General features: G+C 40.8%; 1 protein-coding gene across 9 annotated transcripts in view; it reads right to left on the bottom strand.

The window, feature by feature from the left end:
- PSME3IP1 (proteasome activator subunit 3 interacting protein 1) overlaps window positions 1-17,789 on the bottom strand; it is a 41,588-nt gene that overhangs the window by 20,214 nt on the left and 3,585 nt on the right. For 5 of the 9 annotated variants that reach the window (XM_033418994.2, XM_033418996.2, XM_012531274.3 and 2 more), the window contains 4 exons: window positions 10,772-10,913; window positions 10,176-10,274; window positions 9,639-9,760; window positions 4,479-4,612 (listed from right to left, as the gene is read on the bottom strand). In XM_033418994.2, coding sequence (XP_033274885.1) covers window positions 4,479-4,612; window positions 9,639-9,760; window positions 10,176-10,274; window positions 10,772-10,898 — 482 coding nt within the window. In that variant the 5' untranslated portion in view covers window positions 10,899-10,913. Of the gene's footprint in view, window positions 1-4,478; window positions 4,613-9,638; window positions 9,761-10,175; window positions 10,275-10,771; window positions 10,914-11,313; window positions 11,410-11,721; window positions 11,842-17,789 lie in introns of those variants that run through there. The other 4 variants (XM_049703801.1, XM_033418992.2, XM_033418993.2 and 1 more) reach the window with 3 other exon arrangements.

Genomic DNA, 17,789 nt, shown 5'->3' with positions numbered 1-17,789 from the left:
AACAGCAATCAGAAAACTAAGGAATACTGACAATTTAGCTAACACACTTGAAAAAAGACAAAATGAGCAAATTCCCAGAAAATATAACTAAATAAAACTGACTCAAAAAGACATGGAAAAACATAGATAGTCCTATAATCACAAGTTAAAAGAACAGGGACCGGGCTTCCCTGGTGGCGCAGTGGTTGAGAGTCCGCCTGCCGATGCAGCGGACACGGGTTCGTGCCCTGGTCCGGGAAGATCCCACATGCCACGGAGCGGCTGGGCCCGTGAGCCATGGCCGCTGAGCCTGCGCGTCCGGAGCCTGTGCTCTGCAACGGGAGAGGAGAGGCCACAACAGTGAGAGGCCCGCGTATCGCAAAAAAAAAAAAAAAAAAAAAAAAACAGGGACCAAAGTGATTTTATAGAGTTCTACCAAACTGCCACAAATTAACACTACTATCCTATACAAACTCCTCCAGAAAACAGAAAAAGAAGGAACACTCCCTAAATCATTCTGTGAAGCTAGGCTTAATCTACACATCAAAATCAGATAAAGTAGGGGGAAAAAAAAATACAGGCCAGTCTCCATCATGATTCCAGATGCAACAACCTATACAAAACATTAGCAAACCAAATCCAGCAGAGTTTAAAAGAAAAAAAAAGAAAGAAAAGAAAATACATCACGACAAGTTGGGTTTATCACCAGGAATGAAACATTAGAAAAATCTTTATTTTTTCACTGTAACAGTAAAAAAGAAAAATTCCAGATTTAAAGACTAACATGTGAAAGACAAAAATTCTAAAACTTTTACAAGAAAAACTATATTACGGCCTCAGAGTAGAAAGAATTTCTTGAACAAAATATAAAAGGCTCTAACCATAAAAAGAAAATATTAATGGATTTGACCACCTTAAAATGGACCACCTTCAAAAGGTACAAACTTCCAGTTATAAAATAAATAAGTACTGAGGATGTAGTGTACATCATGGTGACTATAGTTAATGATGTTATATTGTATATTTGAAAGTTGCTAAGAAAACAGATCTTAGAAGTTCTCATCACAAGAAAAAAAAATGTGTAACTATGTGTGGTGATGGATGTCAACTAGACTTACTATGGGGATCATTTCACTATATATATATATCTCATATTATCAAATCATTATGTTGTACACTTGAAATTAATGTGTTATATGTCAATTATATCTCAATTTTTAAAAACTGACCACCTTAAAATTAAATATATTTGACCACTTTAAAGTAAAAAGATAAGCTATAAACTGGAGAAAAAAAATATCAAGACTACGTTTAAAAACAAACAAACAAAACCTATGAATCAATAAGAAGAATACAAATAACGCAGTAGAAAAATGGCAATATAAATGAACAGACCTTCCACACAACAGGACACATGAATGGCAAATCAACATATGATATGTCAACTACATTTGTTAACAGGGGAATGCAAATTAAGACCATAAGGAGATACTAGTTTATAAATCACTTTATTGCTGTATTTGTGCTGTCCAGTAGGGCAGCAACAAGCCACATGTAACTATTTAACACTTAAAATGTGACTAGTGTGGGGCTTCCCTGGTGGCGCAGTGGTTGAGAGTCCTGCCAATGCAGGGGACATGGGTTTGAGCCCTGGTCTGGGAAGATCCCACATGCCGCGGAGCAACTAGACCCGTGAGCCACAACTACTGACGCGCAGGCGCGCGTCTGGAGCCTGTGCTCCGCAACAAGAGAGGCCGCAACAGTGAGAGACCCGCGCACCGCGATGAAGAGTGGCCCCCGCTCGCCACAACTGGAGAAAGCCCTCGAACAGAAACGAAGACCCAACACAGCCAAAAATAATATAAATAAATAAAATGTGACTAGTGTGGCTAGGGAACTGGATTTTAAATTTCATTTAGTTTTCATTAATTTAGATAGCCACAGGTGCCCAGGGACTAACATATTGGACACACAGCTCTAGAGAAACAGATGTACATATGTAACAAAGCATGTCCTTGACCTGTCAGCACCGTTTGTCATAATTCAAACATTCATTCACAGGAGAATGAACAAATTTTGGAATCTCAAATAATGCACTATTATACAGCAGTGAAAGTGAATGAATTATAGCTATACATACACATACATACACACACACAAAACTGTTTCAATCAGAGAAACAATTTGATTGAAAAACCAAATTCACAGAAGGTGGTGTGTATATAATGAAATCTTTTTTTTTTTTTTTTTTTGCGGTACGCGGGCCTCTCACCGCTATGACCCCTCCCATCGCGGAGCACAGGCTCCGGATGCGCAGGCCCAGCGGCCATGGCTCACGGGCCCAGTCGCTCCACAGCACGCGGGATCCTCCCTGGACCGGGACACGAACCCGTGCCCCCTGCATCGGCAGGCAGACCCCCAACCACTGAGCCACCAGCGAAGCCCATGAAATCATTTTTTATAAAGTTCAAAACAAGCAAGCTATTATATTATTTATGGGTACCTATATAGGTAGCAAAAAACAAAAAAAACCCCAAAACTACTAAGAGTAAAGAAAGGTGGGCTTCCTTGGTGGCGCAGTGGTTGAGAATCTACCTGCTAATGCAGGGGACACAGGTTTGGGCCCTGGTCTGGGAGGATCCCACATGCCGTGGAGCAACTAGGCCCGTGAGCCACAACTACTGAGCCTGTGCGTCTGGAGCCTGTGCTCCGCAACAAAAGAGGCCCACACACCGCAATGAAGAGTGGCCCCTGCCTGCCACAACTAGAGAAAGCCCTCGCACAGAAACGAAGACCCAACACAGCAAAAATAAATTAATTAATTAATAAACTCCTACCCCCAACATCGTCTTAAAAAAAAAAGAGAGAGGCAAAAGAATGGTAAACTAGATATAGGAAAGTGGTGTGAGGATGTCAAGGCACAGAGACAGAATGGGGAGGAGCACAGAGGCAGACTCATATTGTTGATAATGCTCTAGGTCTTAAGTTGGGTGATGGGTTCAGGGGGGCTTGTTTTATTACTATGCTTCATAACATATATCAGGCATCAGACTTTCACCAAGCATCGGAATTATCCATGGAACTTTAAAAATTAGACTTCCAGACCTCACTCCAAACTTACTGAGCCAGACAGAATTAGTGTGACGCAATCTACAGTAGTAACAAACTCCCAGGTGACTCTAATAAACCCAAGGCTGGGTAGATTAGGAACTCCTGCCCCAGGAGACTAATTTATCACCTTGCTACACAAAACAACAATAAAGGATGATCTAATAAAAGTTGATCTAAGGACTAGGAGAGCTACTTACAACACACATTCTGCTAGAAGCAAGACACTGCTGAGAGGTAACTAACTGACCGCCTAGAGAGCCCTTTCTTGGTATAGCCCAGTACAACTGACCCACATCCAAATCCTCAAAGACACTAGGCCAGCAAGAAAGCTTATATGAAAACTTGAAAGGAATAATTCATGGCTGGGGTAACTGGCCCTTTTCAGGCTATTGATATTCCTCCCCTTGGCTGCTATACCACGACGACATTTTTACATGTAAGCAACAGTCCTAGCAATGTTCCTGGGAACATCAGCACACAGGTGTGCCAAACCACAAAACTGCATCAACACACTTTCTTCAAAATATGTGGCTGGTTGCCAATATACTATATTGATTTTCCTAATAGTCTGTACTTAAGCTTAACATCCTTTTGCCTGTGGTACAGTTGGTCAAATTGAAATGACCAGATTTAATTACTTTGGTGCCATTTCAAGACTTGAAAAGAGAGGAGCAAACAAGGCAGTGCTGCCACCCCACACCAAACAAGCAGAGCCCCAGCCAGGTGTGTAACCCTGTCACAGCTGCCATGTTCTTATAGATCATTGTGCCCTTGCCCCAGCTCTTCTCTCTTCCTGGGATGTTCTGCTCTCCCCATCTGCCCGTCAAAGCCCTAGTTGTCTTACCTAGTCAATCTCTTCTTTCTAAGGCCTTAACTTCCCCAACATGAGCACATATATCCACCTCCAGGCAGTTATTCCTCCTCCATGATCTAAGTACACCCTATATAAATCCTTCCATAGAACTTGCTACCTTGTTTGCCTAGAAACAGATGCTCAAGTACTGAACTCCACCTCTCCTACTACTTTGTGACCTTGGACAAAGGTTCTCAACCTCTGAGATTCTCAGTCTCTTCATCTGATAATAAGAACCTGTACTTCACAGAGTTGTTGAGAGGAATAAAAGAAATCATGTATGGAAAGTACTTAACACAATGCCTGGCACATGGCAGGCATCCAATGAAGAGTAGCTATTATGTTTAATGAACAGAGAGACAAGGGTCAAAGGCTATAGAAGACACCAAATCTGGTAGGGGAGAGAGAGGTAAGACCACCAAAGGAACTTCACCAAGACCTATGCTTAGGTAACCTTTTGTTCTGGCTACCATTAATCTGGCATTTCAAAGCACACAGTCAGAAGGAGATTAAAGTTGTGTGAATTCGGGCTGACCTCTTATGCTTCACAGCTCCTGCCAACAGCTTTGCCTGGGAGAACTTGGTCTTGGTTTCTGTGGGTTTCACAGCCACTTTCTTCTCCACTTCCTTCTTGTTTTCTTGAGAAATTCCAACCTTGCTGAGATTACTGTGAGTTACAGGTTAAGGGTCAAACTAAGCAAAAAGAAGAGCTACAGCAGGACAATGATAAATCAAGAGATGGAAGGCAGCTATAACCCGTGAGCACTTCAGCTCTGCCATGGAATGTTCAACCTACTTATTTTAAAAATGCCCTCCCCTCCTTATTCTGCCAGTCAAATCCAGCTGATTTAAAAAGAAATGAAGGGACTTCCCTGATGGTCCAGTGGTTAAGACTCTGCACTCCCAATGCAGGGGACCCGGGTTCGATCCCTCGTCAGGGAACCAGATCCTGCATGCCGCAACTAAGACCCGGCACAGCCAAAAATATATATATATATTTTAAAAATAAATAAAGGTGACTAGCAATCAAACAGCAAATCAAGCCCAAAATAATACAGAGAAGCAAACTTTTTCCTTTTGATTCTCAATGAAAATCTGAGTACGGCCAGAAAACCTGCTATTACCAAAGACATGGCCAATATCATGCTTGCTGGAGAAAACAAAGATCTTGAAGAATGCAACAGAAAAAATGTAGCTTCCCTGAAAACATAAAAATATTTGCTTTTTCCCCCAAGGGTAAAAATCAAATTTTGCGGAGTGTCCTATGACTACCAGTGGCATTCAATTTTAGACATCATGAAGACTAACTCCTACTCTGCTGGTGCAAGACAACATCAGAATCACCTTAAGGCTCATTAAAAGACAGAGTCCCTCCCCTGTCCCAAACCTACTGAATAAGGACCTCCGGAGGCCCAGGAACCTGTTTTAAACACTCTCAAGGTGATTTAATGAGAAACCCCTGTGCATATGCAACACAACACAGGATGAAAAGTTGTTTTAAAAGCATAAAGCAACCAGTTCACTTGTAACATACTTTTTTCATGCTTGATGTCAATCTCTGGCCCTCAAGCTTTGCCAGTTTCTTTTGTTCTCTCCACCAATCCCCTCCCCTCCTTCCTTTTCATGCTCTCCCACAACATATCAATCAACAGATAAGTACTGAAACATGTATTGGAACATCTTAAGATGCAGTAATGCCTTGCTGGAACAATAGTGACATCTAGTGCCCAAGATATCTAAGTATGTATTATCAGCCCAAAGGGGTGGGGGTAGGGGTATATGGTCTAAGCTATTCCTGTATCTTTGAATAATGGAGAAATTGGGTACCAGAAATTAGGAAATTCTAATTCTGATCACTCTTCAGACACTAACTCGATTCTTATGGGCACCAGTTATCTTAAACATTTTTTTTTTTTTTTTTTTTTTTTGCGGTATGCGGGCCTCTCACTGTTGTGGCCTCTCCCGTTGCAGAGCACAGGCTCCGGACGCGCAGGCTCAGTGGCCATGGCTCACGGGCCTAGCCGCTCTGCGGCATGTGGGATCTTCCCAGACCGGGGCACGAACCCGTGTCCCCTGCATCGGCAGGCGGACTCTCAACCACTGCGCCACCAGGGAAGCCCTATCTTAAACATTTTTAATATTCAATACAGATTATGCATAATGCTCAGTACTATTCTGAGTTTCATCAATTTAATGTTTTTAAGGTCATCATGGAAACTGATAATGTTAATACTAAATGTTCATTTTTTAGAATAAAAATGAAAGAAACAGAAATTTCATCTTTCTAGTACAGAATACCAAAAACAATGAGCATGCTGTGATTGTAACCTACAACTCTATCACTAAAGGATAGAAACTCTCAAAGAAAATTAATATTAAATATTGAAAAATAAAACAAAAATGGAAAAAATATAACAAAACCACACATTTATAATACCAAGACAAAGACAAAAACCAACACTTAACTTTCTATTCTTTTGAAGTGAAGAAAAGCCCTCAACCTCTTCTTTTTTGGTGGGCAGGAAGGGAAGTGGTAGTTATATTTTTGATCCATATCCAAAGCATAAGCCCTTTTTTCCCCTGAGTCCCTCTCCCCCTAAAATGCTTTAAATACACAAACACATCTCAAAAACCTCATAGAATGCATTAGATGAGCATTTTTTAAAAATCACATTGTTTTACAACACACATAATATTAATAAATACTGCTCTAACCTGAAAGAAACAAGAGTTCTGTTGTTTGTACTGGCACAAACCATAGCTTATTCGTATTCACAAGTATCACATTACAAAATGTATCATTTTATAGCAACCAAGCAAAGCCAAGAACCAGCTCCTGATTTAGAGCTTCAATAAACAAATGTCTAATCCTTCAACTCCTATTTCAACATGACTCTGGCTACATGCATGCTTGGGATTAGCACGTCAGTGGGTTGGAAGGCTTGCTTTGCTTCAGTTTTTCTAGACAGTCAGAACGTTCCAAGTTTCCAATAAAAACCAATACCCTGGGCTTCCCTGGTGGCTCAGTGGTTAAGAATCCGCCTGCCAATGCAGGGGACATGGATTCGAGTTCTGGTCCGGGAAGATCCCACATGCCGCGAAGCAACTAAGCCCGTGCGCCACAACTACTGAGCCTGCGCACCTAGAGCCCGTGCTCCGCAACAAGAGAAGCCATGGCGATGAGAAGCCCCCACTCTCTGCAACTAGAGAAAGCCCGCGCACAGCAACGAAGACCCAACACAGCCAAAGATAAAAATAAACAAAATAAATTTATATACATACATAAAAAAAGCTAATACCCCTGAAGCCTCTTCAATATTGTGCTGTAATGTTACCAGGACAGAAAAGTATCTTTTGCCTCATGGCTGCCCTGTTCATTCTTCTCTTTGAATTGAAAACCGAAAGGCCTCTCACACTCATACCACACCAACAATACTCTCCAAAATGCTGCTTTGGGAGACACTCTGTCTTATTTGCTTGCCTACCAAATTAAGCACATGAAACAAGACATAATTCAAATGAGAGTGTAATTAATATATTTTTCTTTAGAGGAAAAAGCCAGGTGCCTGAAACAATGCAATACATATATCTGCCCATCTCAGATATATCAATGCATAATATCATCCTGGGGTCACCACGGAACAGAGTTCGGGAGGGAAGCTTCAGAAAAATCAAGCTCAATCCTACAGTTGGGATGGAGGTGTGACTTTCCATCAACTCCTATCTTACTTAGTGTTATACCAGAATTCCACTAGAAGAACTGGGACTTGAAGCCAGGTCTTTCGCTACCAGTTCAGAGCAGGTTTTGCGGCACCGCGCTGCCACCTTATCTCGATCACCGTCAGTCACCTTAAACCAAATTTGTCTTAAACCAAATCCCTGGGAATCTGTCCACATTTTTTCCTACATAACTTTTTAATGGAACCTACTGCACACTCTCTGCAACAAATACCAATTAGCACATACACACAGTCATATTATCAATCTTAGAGGTAAAGCCTGCTCAGTCACACTAGTGAGGTTATTCAACATACAAGCATGAAATACTCAAATTAGCTTTCTCACAGAAGGAAAAAGCTAAGGTGGCCCTTTTAACCTCTCCTATGAGTCATCCATTAATATATTCACATATATACTAAGAACTTATTATATGCCATGCACTGGAGAATTCAGTGGTGATCAAGTCCTTGTTCTTATGGAGCTTACTTTATATTCCAGCAATAAAGAACAACACAAACCAGTAAGCATATAAATTAAGATTTTCAGGTAGTGACAGAGACCATTAAAAAAATGACATTATAGGGCTTCCCTGGTGGCGCAGTGGTTGAGAGTCCGCCTGCCAATGCAGGGGACACGGGTTCGTGTCCCGGTCCGGGAAGATCCCACATGCCGCGGAGCGGCTGGGCCCATGAGCCATGGCCGCTGAGCCTGTGCATCCGGAGCCTGTGCTCCGCAACGGGAGAGGCCACAACAGTGAGAGGCCCGCGTACCGCAAAAAAAAAAATGACATTATAGTCAGTGATGGGGGTGGGTACAATTTTAGATGGGGTGCTCTATGAGTAATGGAGCTGAGACCCAAGTGTCATGAAATGCCAGCCTTGTAAACTCTGAGAGCAGAGCATTCCAGGCTGAAGAAATAGCAAATGCCTCACAGAGCTCAGTATGAGAGGAACATAAGGCAGGCCAGTAGGCTGGAGTATAGTAAACAGGAGGAAGAGTAGTTCAAGATACAACAGGGTGGTGGGTTGGCCGAAATCATGCAGAGCCTTGTAGGACCTGGTAAAGAATGTAGACTTAAGACTAAATGCAACAGGAAGCCACTAGTGTTTCAAACAAGAAAGTGATATGATCCCACGTATGTTTTCAAAAGTTCCCCAGACTATTGTCTAGAGAATGGATTGTGGGGGAGGAGAGCAGAAGCAGAGACAATTAGATGGTCACAGTAGCCCAGAGAAGGTCTACGACGACTGCAGTGGCAGCAGAGAAAGCAAGAAATGCAGGATTTGGAGTACATTTTGGAGGTAGTTTTTGGCCCAGGCACCTGGGGGTATAGGAGTACCATTACTGAGATTGGGAAGACCAGAAAAAGAAGAGATTAGGAGTTGGGGGGGGTGGGGAGGGAGGTGGTGTGATGAGGGTCGGGGTAATGAGGCACGGAATTGAGAATTCTGATTCAGCCAAGTTACATTTGGTATGTCTATTAAGACATTCAAGTGGATGCCAAAAAGGCAATAGTGAACCAAAGCAAAGTTCTCTTGGATGCTTTCTCTACCCACCTATGGGGACAAACCAGGCTGTATCTGTAGGGAAGGTCTTACTAAGGACACAGGAGGGCTGCTAAACATTTCCTTTTAAAACGTAGAAGCCAGTTTCTCCCCTGGATGAGGTTCACTGCATCGTCCACCTGTTTCAGAGTCTAATATCACAAGGCAAGAATAACCTGGTACTGACTATTAGGATTTAGGCCTTTAGTTAATCCTAAAGGATCTGGACTTTTGATTGCAAGAGATTCCTGCACGCAACATAACTCTACATATCACTACCAGTTATTCAGGGTCCTAGGAACATCAGTGTTGAAAGGGAACTAGAGATCACCAGGCAGAAGACCCTCATTCTACTTATGAAGAAACTAAAATGCATAGATGTTGATGAGAAACTGACACCTTATACATTCCTAACAAAGTACAAAGGATATTCTGTATTCCTTCAGTTCTTTCAGTTCTTCTTCTCTTCGCTGCTTTTCTATTAGTTCCTGCTGCCGAGAAACCTCATCAAGGAAGTTGGTCTCATCTTCGTCTAAGCCTCTTACCATGTTTTCTGAGGAAATAATTAAACAAGGAACACTTAACAGGCTAAAGGAAAAATATAGTCAAATAAGAATTTTCCTTGTCCTATTTTTAAATAAATAGCAGATACTTCAGGGGATTAGAAGAAAGAATTTGTAAACACCAAAGCTTTTGGATAGATAACATGACATAAAATCAAGGCATCTCTCCCATTACTAGATATTAGCATAAATTAAAATGGGTATCTTGAGTTCTAAACAAAAATGTTCAATGTGGTCTAGATGGTAGAAAGTTGTCTCTTTTCCACCAAATGAGCATCTACAGACAATTTTATCTAAAGATAATCAAGACAATTTCATGGCTGGTTAGTAAAAGTGTTCACAGGGCAAAAGTGCACCAAAAAGGCCCTGCAGAGTCCCTTGGACACTGTGTTTTCTGAAGCTTACTGAATTTGAACTGTTCTTCATACTCCTGCTGCTTCCTATCTTTCTGTTCCTGCAGCTTTTCATATAGAGACCGAGGGTCATAAACCTCCTCTGGGCATTCTGAAAGAAAGGGAGGGGAAAAATACATACTTTAGAATCCTTTCATATTATTTTGGAATCACAAAGGATTTTAAAGATAAAGTCAAGTCTCTGCATGATCTGAGGGCAAAGATAACACAAAAATAGTACAAAGTCCACAGCTTCCCTTTGGACCTCAGAGAGGGGCCAGCAGTTCTCAAAGCCAACTATCAATGTTAATAGGGCCCATGGCTTGAGACAGTTAACTGGATGAGGGATCCACCCAAACCCTGCATGGTAGCAGCATTCTCAGCTGTTCAGATCCTGGATCCACCTGAATAGATGGAATAGACTAGCAGAATCTCCTGGAAGACAGTGTCGCAGAGTGGAAAGGGCAAAGATGTGAGGACCCTGGTTCTGCTCCCAGCTATGGAGGCCTTACATAGCTCCCTTGAGCCTCATTTTCTCTACTCTAAAGCGAAGACATTAATACCCACTTTGCAGGGTTGTAAGGATTAAAGGTGTACAAGCCTCTATACCTTCTGGATCTTCAGGTTTTCGAACTTTCTCCCATTCTTCTTGCCTCCTTTTGCGCCGTTCATCTAATTCTGCCTCAGACACAAACCTCTTTTTGATAACAAGGTTACCATCATCCCCTCCATCCATAATGGAACAATCAGTCTACAAAAAAAACCAAAAAACAAAAAACCATTTCGAGTGAGAACTGCAATTAAAATTCTAAAGAGAAACAAGAAGATTGAGCTCTGTCTCCCCCAGCAATAGACTACCTCAAAACTCCTTTCAACCTTGAATTGAGAAATCCTCAAGCAGTTTAATTTACAGGTCATTGATGAAAGCACATGATTACATTTTCCTAATGTATCAAGTAGTTTTATCAACATCTATGTTATCTACAAACTCAGCAGAGGACCTGGAATAATTCTCATGATATGCCACAGTAAATCTTACATTCCAGATTTGTCTCTGTCCCTCTAATATAGACAAATTGGCCTCCTGGGCACCCTGACATTGTTCCTTCTCGAAATTCCTGTTTCAGGGATATTACACCACCTTGATTCACCTGTTTTTATTTCCAAGTAGATTCCAAAAGGAGAAACTCGGATATTCAAGGAGCCTTAGAGATGAGTCTAGTCCGTTCAGCAGAGAAGTGATATGCCTAGAGGCACACAGACCACAAGTGGAGAAAGTAAGACTAGAAGAACCCAGATCTCCCCACTTCAGGTTCCATGTCCTCTGTACTCTACTAAAATGACTCCTCTTTCATCGATTCCTGACCTTCCTCCCTGTAAACTCCAAATCTGCCCCACTTAAGATTCTATCCTCCATCCTTCTTTTTTCTCATTCCCACAATGACCTCAACGCACTTTAGGCCCAGAGAAGTTAGGTCACTTGTCTAAGGTGATAAAGGTGGTGAATGGTGGAGCTGAGAATCAAATCCAGGCCTGAGAGCAAAAATTCATACTCTTACCCACTTCACCATACCCCTTCCCAGAAACCAGGGATCCTCCTTGAGAAGAAGGACATGTCAATTTCAGCTTTCTTCCTACATCAAATTCCAGTGCTGAGAATGTTCATGAAACATTTTTCTCTAGTAAAGACGAAAATGGAAACTGAGAAAATAAATCCAAACATGCAGAACAAAAGAATAGTCTCCGCCTAAATCCTACTGTTGAAGTTTAGTTCAACGAAACAAAGAGAAAATTTTTAAATTTACTAGAAAGAAAACCAAATCAATTGACAGAAGCTGTTGTTCCCACCTAAAGCCCACAACCTGGACACTTTTGATTTAGCATTACTTAGCATTTGATTTAGCATTACAGACAGAATTGTTCTGTCTCTGTGACCATGCCAAAAATTCCTCAAGTTCTGCATAATGACCTCTTATGGAACAAGAGCCAACATTTTCTTAAATCTCTCTGGCAGAGGAAACATCAACTATGTAGAGCTCTAATGGATGGGAGAGACATATTGGGTCCTCAATGTCCCCTCTCTTAGCTGTAGCTCTCCTTTCTCACCCTAAATTGGCTGTCCTCTCACCCTTATTTCCTGGTAAATAATTCAGAGTGCAATGGGTCCTTATAGTCCACCTCAAACAATTCTCCATCTGACAGCAGAACCCACCATCCATACCCAGGAGATTTTCATCCAACCCATACTTTAAAACTGTACTCCCTTCCAGGCAGCTGACTCTCTGAGCAGATCTGACTGGTAGGATAGTTCTTCCTTAAACTGAACTGAAATCTGTCTCCCTATAAATTCCACACACAGGTTCAATCCACTGGGACTACACAAAAGGAGCCAAATCCCTTTTTCAACATGACAATGCTGCAGTTGTTTGAAGACAACTCCCATTTTCCTCCTAATTTGTCGCTTTTCTAAGTCAAACATTTCTAGTTCCTTTAATCTTATAAAATAGAGAAAAAAGTGTCTCAAAGCAGTGAACTTAACGAATTGCATATGATTTAAACCTGGTAAATAAATTTTAGGATATGGTAACGCAACTGGTATGCCATTAAATGCATCTCTTCACTCTCGTTACACTTAAAAAATGAAAATATTAATACTGAAAGAACTCTTCTAAAAGGCCAAAATAAAAACCTAGAATCTTACATGCTTCAATCTAAATAAGAATTCACACTCTTAAGATTATTCTTATAATGTAAAATTAAGGAAGTAAAACCATTTAATTTTCATAGCCTGTTGACTTTTTGGAAAAAGAAGAACCTACGTTCACTTAACTTTAACAAAGATCCCTGAAACTCAAGGGACAGAGCCTTTAGGATACATGTAAACAAGCCTTTAGGATACATATAAACAAGGGTTTGGATTTGAAATGGAAACTCTAGAAAAATAAGAATCTTCCCAACATTTATCAATTACTTTTGGGAAAAGACAAATTTATGGGATTCCAAGACATTCTTACTCTCCTTTTCATCAATCTTTTTCTCAAAAGTGTTAGAATTCGGGACTTCCCTGGTGGCGCAGTGGTTAAGAATCCGCCTGCCAAGGCAGGGGACACGGGTCCGATCCCTGGTTCCGGAAGATCCCACATGCCATGGAGCAACTAAGTCCGTGTGCCATAACTACTGAGCCCAAATGCCACAACTACTGAAGTCCGCACGCCTAGAGCCCGTGCTCTACAACAAGAGAAGCCACTGCAATGAGAAGCCCGCGCACCTCAACGAAGAGTAGCCCCTACTCACCGCAACTAGAGAAAGCCTGCGCACAGCAACAAAGACCCAACGCAGCCAATAAATAAATAAATAAAGAGATTTTTTTAAAAAGTGTTAGAATTCAATTTCTACCCAAAGAGTTTAGCCTGTGCTATTTCCCCATCTTTCATAAATAAGGACAAAATCAAGGATCACCGTTGGCTAATGAAAATGAAAACAAGGCAGAAACACACCAAAAAAAGGAAATTTAAAGACAATGGATTTAGAATTTGACAGAGAAACTCTACTTCTCTCAAAGGGTTGACTTCCTGAGAAAACACTCACACAGTAAAAACTAATCAACACTTGTAAAAAATCTGTTCTTTATTTTGTTTTTTAAATAAATTTATTTAGTTAGTTAGTAGCTTGTGGGCTCCAGAGCACAGGCTCAATAGTTGTGGCGCACAGGCTTAGCTGCTCCGTGGCATGTGGGATCTTCCCAGACCAGGGCTCAAACCGGTGTCCCCTGCATTGGCAGGCGGGTTCTTAACCACTGCGCCACCAGGGAAGTCCAAAACTCTATTCTTTAAAGCTAATATAATCCTGACATTCCCTCATTCCCAAAATAAAACTAGATGGACACACCTAATTATAATAAATTTCTGTGAGTTTAAAAGGGCCAAGACTAAACCACAGACTGCTTTATCCGTCTCTTTCTTCAATTTGCACATCTTCTGTAGGTCCTCATTTCCTGGCACTTCAACTACTGTTGTTCCCTTCTTGCCTTCAATGCCACCAGTGGCCCTCTGGCTAATTAATTTTTATATTAGGAGAGGTTAAAGTACAGAAAATATTCATGAATAAGTGGTCATACTCCTGAGTATTCTGGATAATATTCAGAATATTTCTTCTCCAGAAATATTGTCTTTTCAGAATTCAAAACTTCACTGTCAATAAATATTGCCAAGAAGTCAGCTTAACTTCAAGACACCTTTCACTACAACCTAATCTAATTCAACCAATATATAACAAATACCTTCTGTTGCAGTCTCCTTACAAGAGGTAATGATACAGGTAATGATGAAGACTATAGACTCTGAGATCAAGAGACCTCGGTTCTGCCACTTACAAGTTGTATGATCCTGGACAAGTCACTTAATTCCTCTGAGCCTTAGTTTCCCAATCCACAGATTGCACTCACCAATGGGGATTAAAATAGTACTGCACAACTTATAAAGCTTTTGTGAGGATAACAAGAGAATTCATGTAAAGCACTTAGCACAGTGTTTGGCACCTGCTTAAAAATGCTTTGAAAGGTTTGCCATTACTACAAAGTGCTATGCTAAGCTCTGGTTATGGGAGTGAGAGAAATACTGTCTGCACTCAAGGAGTGCAGGAGAAATAAATCAGTGACATAAACAACCATGATATGTGAAGTGGGAAAGGGACCACAACAGAAATTAGGGAAAATGTACATGTATACATATTTGGTAATTCTATATTTCCCCTTTACTGTGGTTCTCTCTTTTACTGTTTTATTATTAATTCAATTTAAATAAACTCAACATTGTGCTGAATGCTGAACTGTGTCCAGCACTGTGCCAAATTCTATGGGGTGATAAAGAAAATAAACTTTAAGAGTTAGTACTCTTGCACTAGTTAATACCAATAGTGTATGTAATGAATTACCAAAGAGAACAGTACAGGTAGGAGGCAGTAATGAAGGGCACAAATATGGATCAATCAAGTTTCCCAGGCTGAAAACCTGGGCATATATCTAGACTCCTTTTTCCTTTTTCCCTTACATGCCACCAGTCTCTAAGTTCTGTTATTTCTACCTCATAATGATCTCTTTCTAATTCATCCTCTCCTTTAAGAGTCCTTTCCTTTCTAATCTCTTCTTTGCAGGGCCTCATCTTGCATAAACTACTGCAAGAGCATTCCATTAGTCTCCCTGTTTCTCCTCTGGCCCCTATTCCAGCTGTTTATTACTCTACTATAGCACTTACCCATTGTGTTTTACCATTTATGACTATTCCAACAGCTCTTTTTACTCACAGTGCTTATTAGCACAGTGTCTGCCATACATGAAATATAAAGACATACTTATTGAATAAACCAACCATGGAGAGGATTTGAAGAATTTGAGCAGGGAGGAATGCTCTCACATGAATATTCTTAGATACTGTCCAATGTAAATTATAGAAAATGGTAGTCATTAAACAAATATTCACCAAAGCGTCTTTGTCCCATAGGGAATTCTATTCAAACACTATACAACTTGTGCAATAGGAAACACAAGACCAAAGATTACATCACGTTACTATATTAGATAACTGACGTCTTCTTTAAGAATAACTCTTGTGGGACTTCCCTGGTGGTGCAGTGGTTAAGAATCTGCCTGCCGATGCAGGGGACATGGGTTTGGGCCCTTATCTGGGAAGATCCCACATGCCACGGAGCAACTAAGTCCATACACCACAACTACTGAGCCTGCACTCTAGAGCCCACGAGCCACAACTACTGAGCCCACGTGCCACAACTACTGAAGCCCGTGTGCCTAGAGCCCGTGCTCCTCAACAAGAGAAGCCACCACAATGAGAAGCCCGTGCACCGCAAGGAAGAGTAGCCCCTGCTCGTTGCAACTACAGAAAGCCCGTGCGCAGCGATGACGACCCAACGCAGCCAAAAATAAATAAATAATTTATTTTTGGAAAAAAAACAACTCTTGCTACTTTCCTTTAATTTCAACTGACTAAAAAAATGCTCTCACACTAAGCAATAAATATTTCCCACACAAAGCATTTTTCTCTGAAGAGTCCAACATTCACTGACTGTTTATTCTGCATTAGAAAGGTGATGAGTACCCACAACTTACCTTCTTCTGGAAGTAGACAGAGAAACCAGAAATTAAAGTGTCTATTTCAAATTCCTACAGCCTATCTAAATTTTCACAAGTCTCTTATTTTCCTCTTTTGTTTGCTAAAATAATTTAAAACAAAACACAAACAAACAAAAGCCCAGGGGTCCGGGGATCTAATTATAAAAATTCATTTAGGGATGAAGAGGATTTACATTGAGAATGCTTATTTTGTCCTTACTGTGTTTAATTTTAGAAAGAATAAATGCTGCCAACTTTCCTTTACCCACATAGCTTTTCTGCATGGCGACTCAAGTTTAATTATCAAATTAAACATTACATTATTTTTAAAAGGATTATTTAAGTTCTTCAAATAGGGAATTCATGGAAAACCAAAACCATGCCAAAATCACTTTGTCCCAACTTAAAAGTTTCAAACTGATGCAAAGAGTTTTCAAATTTGCTTGACAGCCAAAGAAACAAAGTTCTTATATTTCAAGCTGAAGTAAATGTTAAACACTGCACTACTGTATTTGTACTGGAGACTGTAGTATTTAATTTCCAGGTTGGTGGGACAGAATGGACTCATACATACCATGCTATACAAGTTTTAAAAAACAAAACTTACATTGCTGCTCCCAAAATAATTGCCATTGCTGACCTGAAAATTATTCCATTTAGCTCGTGCCATGATACAAATTAATGAGATCTGGTTTCCTATGGAACTGAATTTTGTGATGGCAGACTACCTAAGTGTTTACATCACTAGCCACCATACCCTCCTAATTTCTAACATTAGATACACTGTACGTGTAAAAATACACCAGGGAGGATCAGATCTCTGTGTTACAGTGTTCTAAGGCTTCCCTTTGGGGAGCAAAAACGATAGGCCTATCCACTTTCTTTCTGTCAGTAAATATATTTAAGTACTCCTCTTCCAACATTTTTATCCTGATGTTCAAGTCACACGGGATTTCAAAATGCATGACAGCAACTAAAAGGAATTTGCCATCTGGCAAACTCAAAAATATTCCAAATAAAGACTGCTTTCTGGCCAGGAGACACTTCTACCAAGCTACAGCAGTTTAGATCAAGCCAACTTTCCCTGTATTATAAAACTTCAGGGACTTCCCTGGTGGCGCAGTGGTTAAGAATCCGCCTGCCAAGGCAGGGGACACGGTTCTATCCCTGGTCTGGGAAGATCCCACATGCCACGGAGCAACTAAGCCCACATGCCACAACTACTGAAGCCCGCGTGCCTAAAACCCGTGCTCTGCAACCAGAGAAGCCACAGCAATGAGAAGCCCGCGCACCGCAACCAAGAGTAGCCCCCACTCACGGCAACTAGAGAAAGCCCACAGGCAGCAACGAAGACCCAACTCAGCCAAAAATAAATAAATAAATAAATAAAACTTCAGAGAATGACAACTACTAACAGAGAACACTTTGTCAGCACTTATTATTAGACAAAGTAATCCTTAGTCACTCTTCTAACACTGAGGCTTATTTAACCTACTCCACTAG

Source organism: Orcinus orca, chromosome 20 (genome assembly GCF_937001465.1).
Source record: "Orcinus orca chromosome 20, mOrcOrc1.1, whole genome shotgun sequence".
NCBI lineage: Eukaryota > Metazoa > Chordata > Mammalia > Artiodactyla > Delphinidae > Orcinus > Orcinus orca.
The sequence above is the reverse complement of the archived record's forward strand: the minus strand, read 5'-3'. Positions and strand labels throughout refer to the sequence as shown.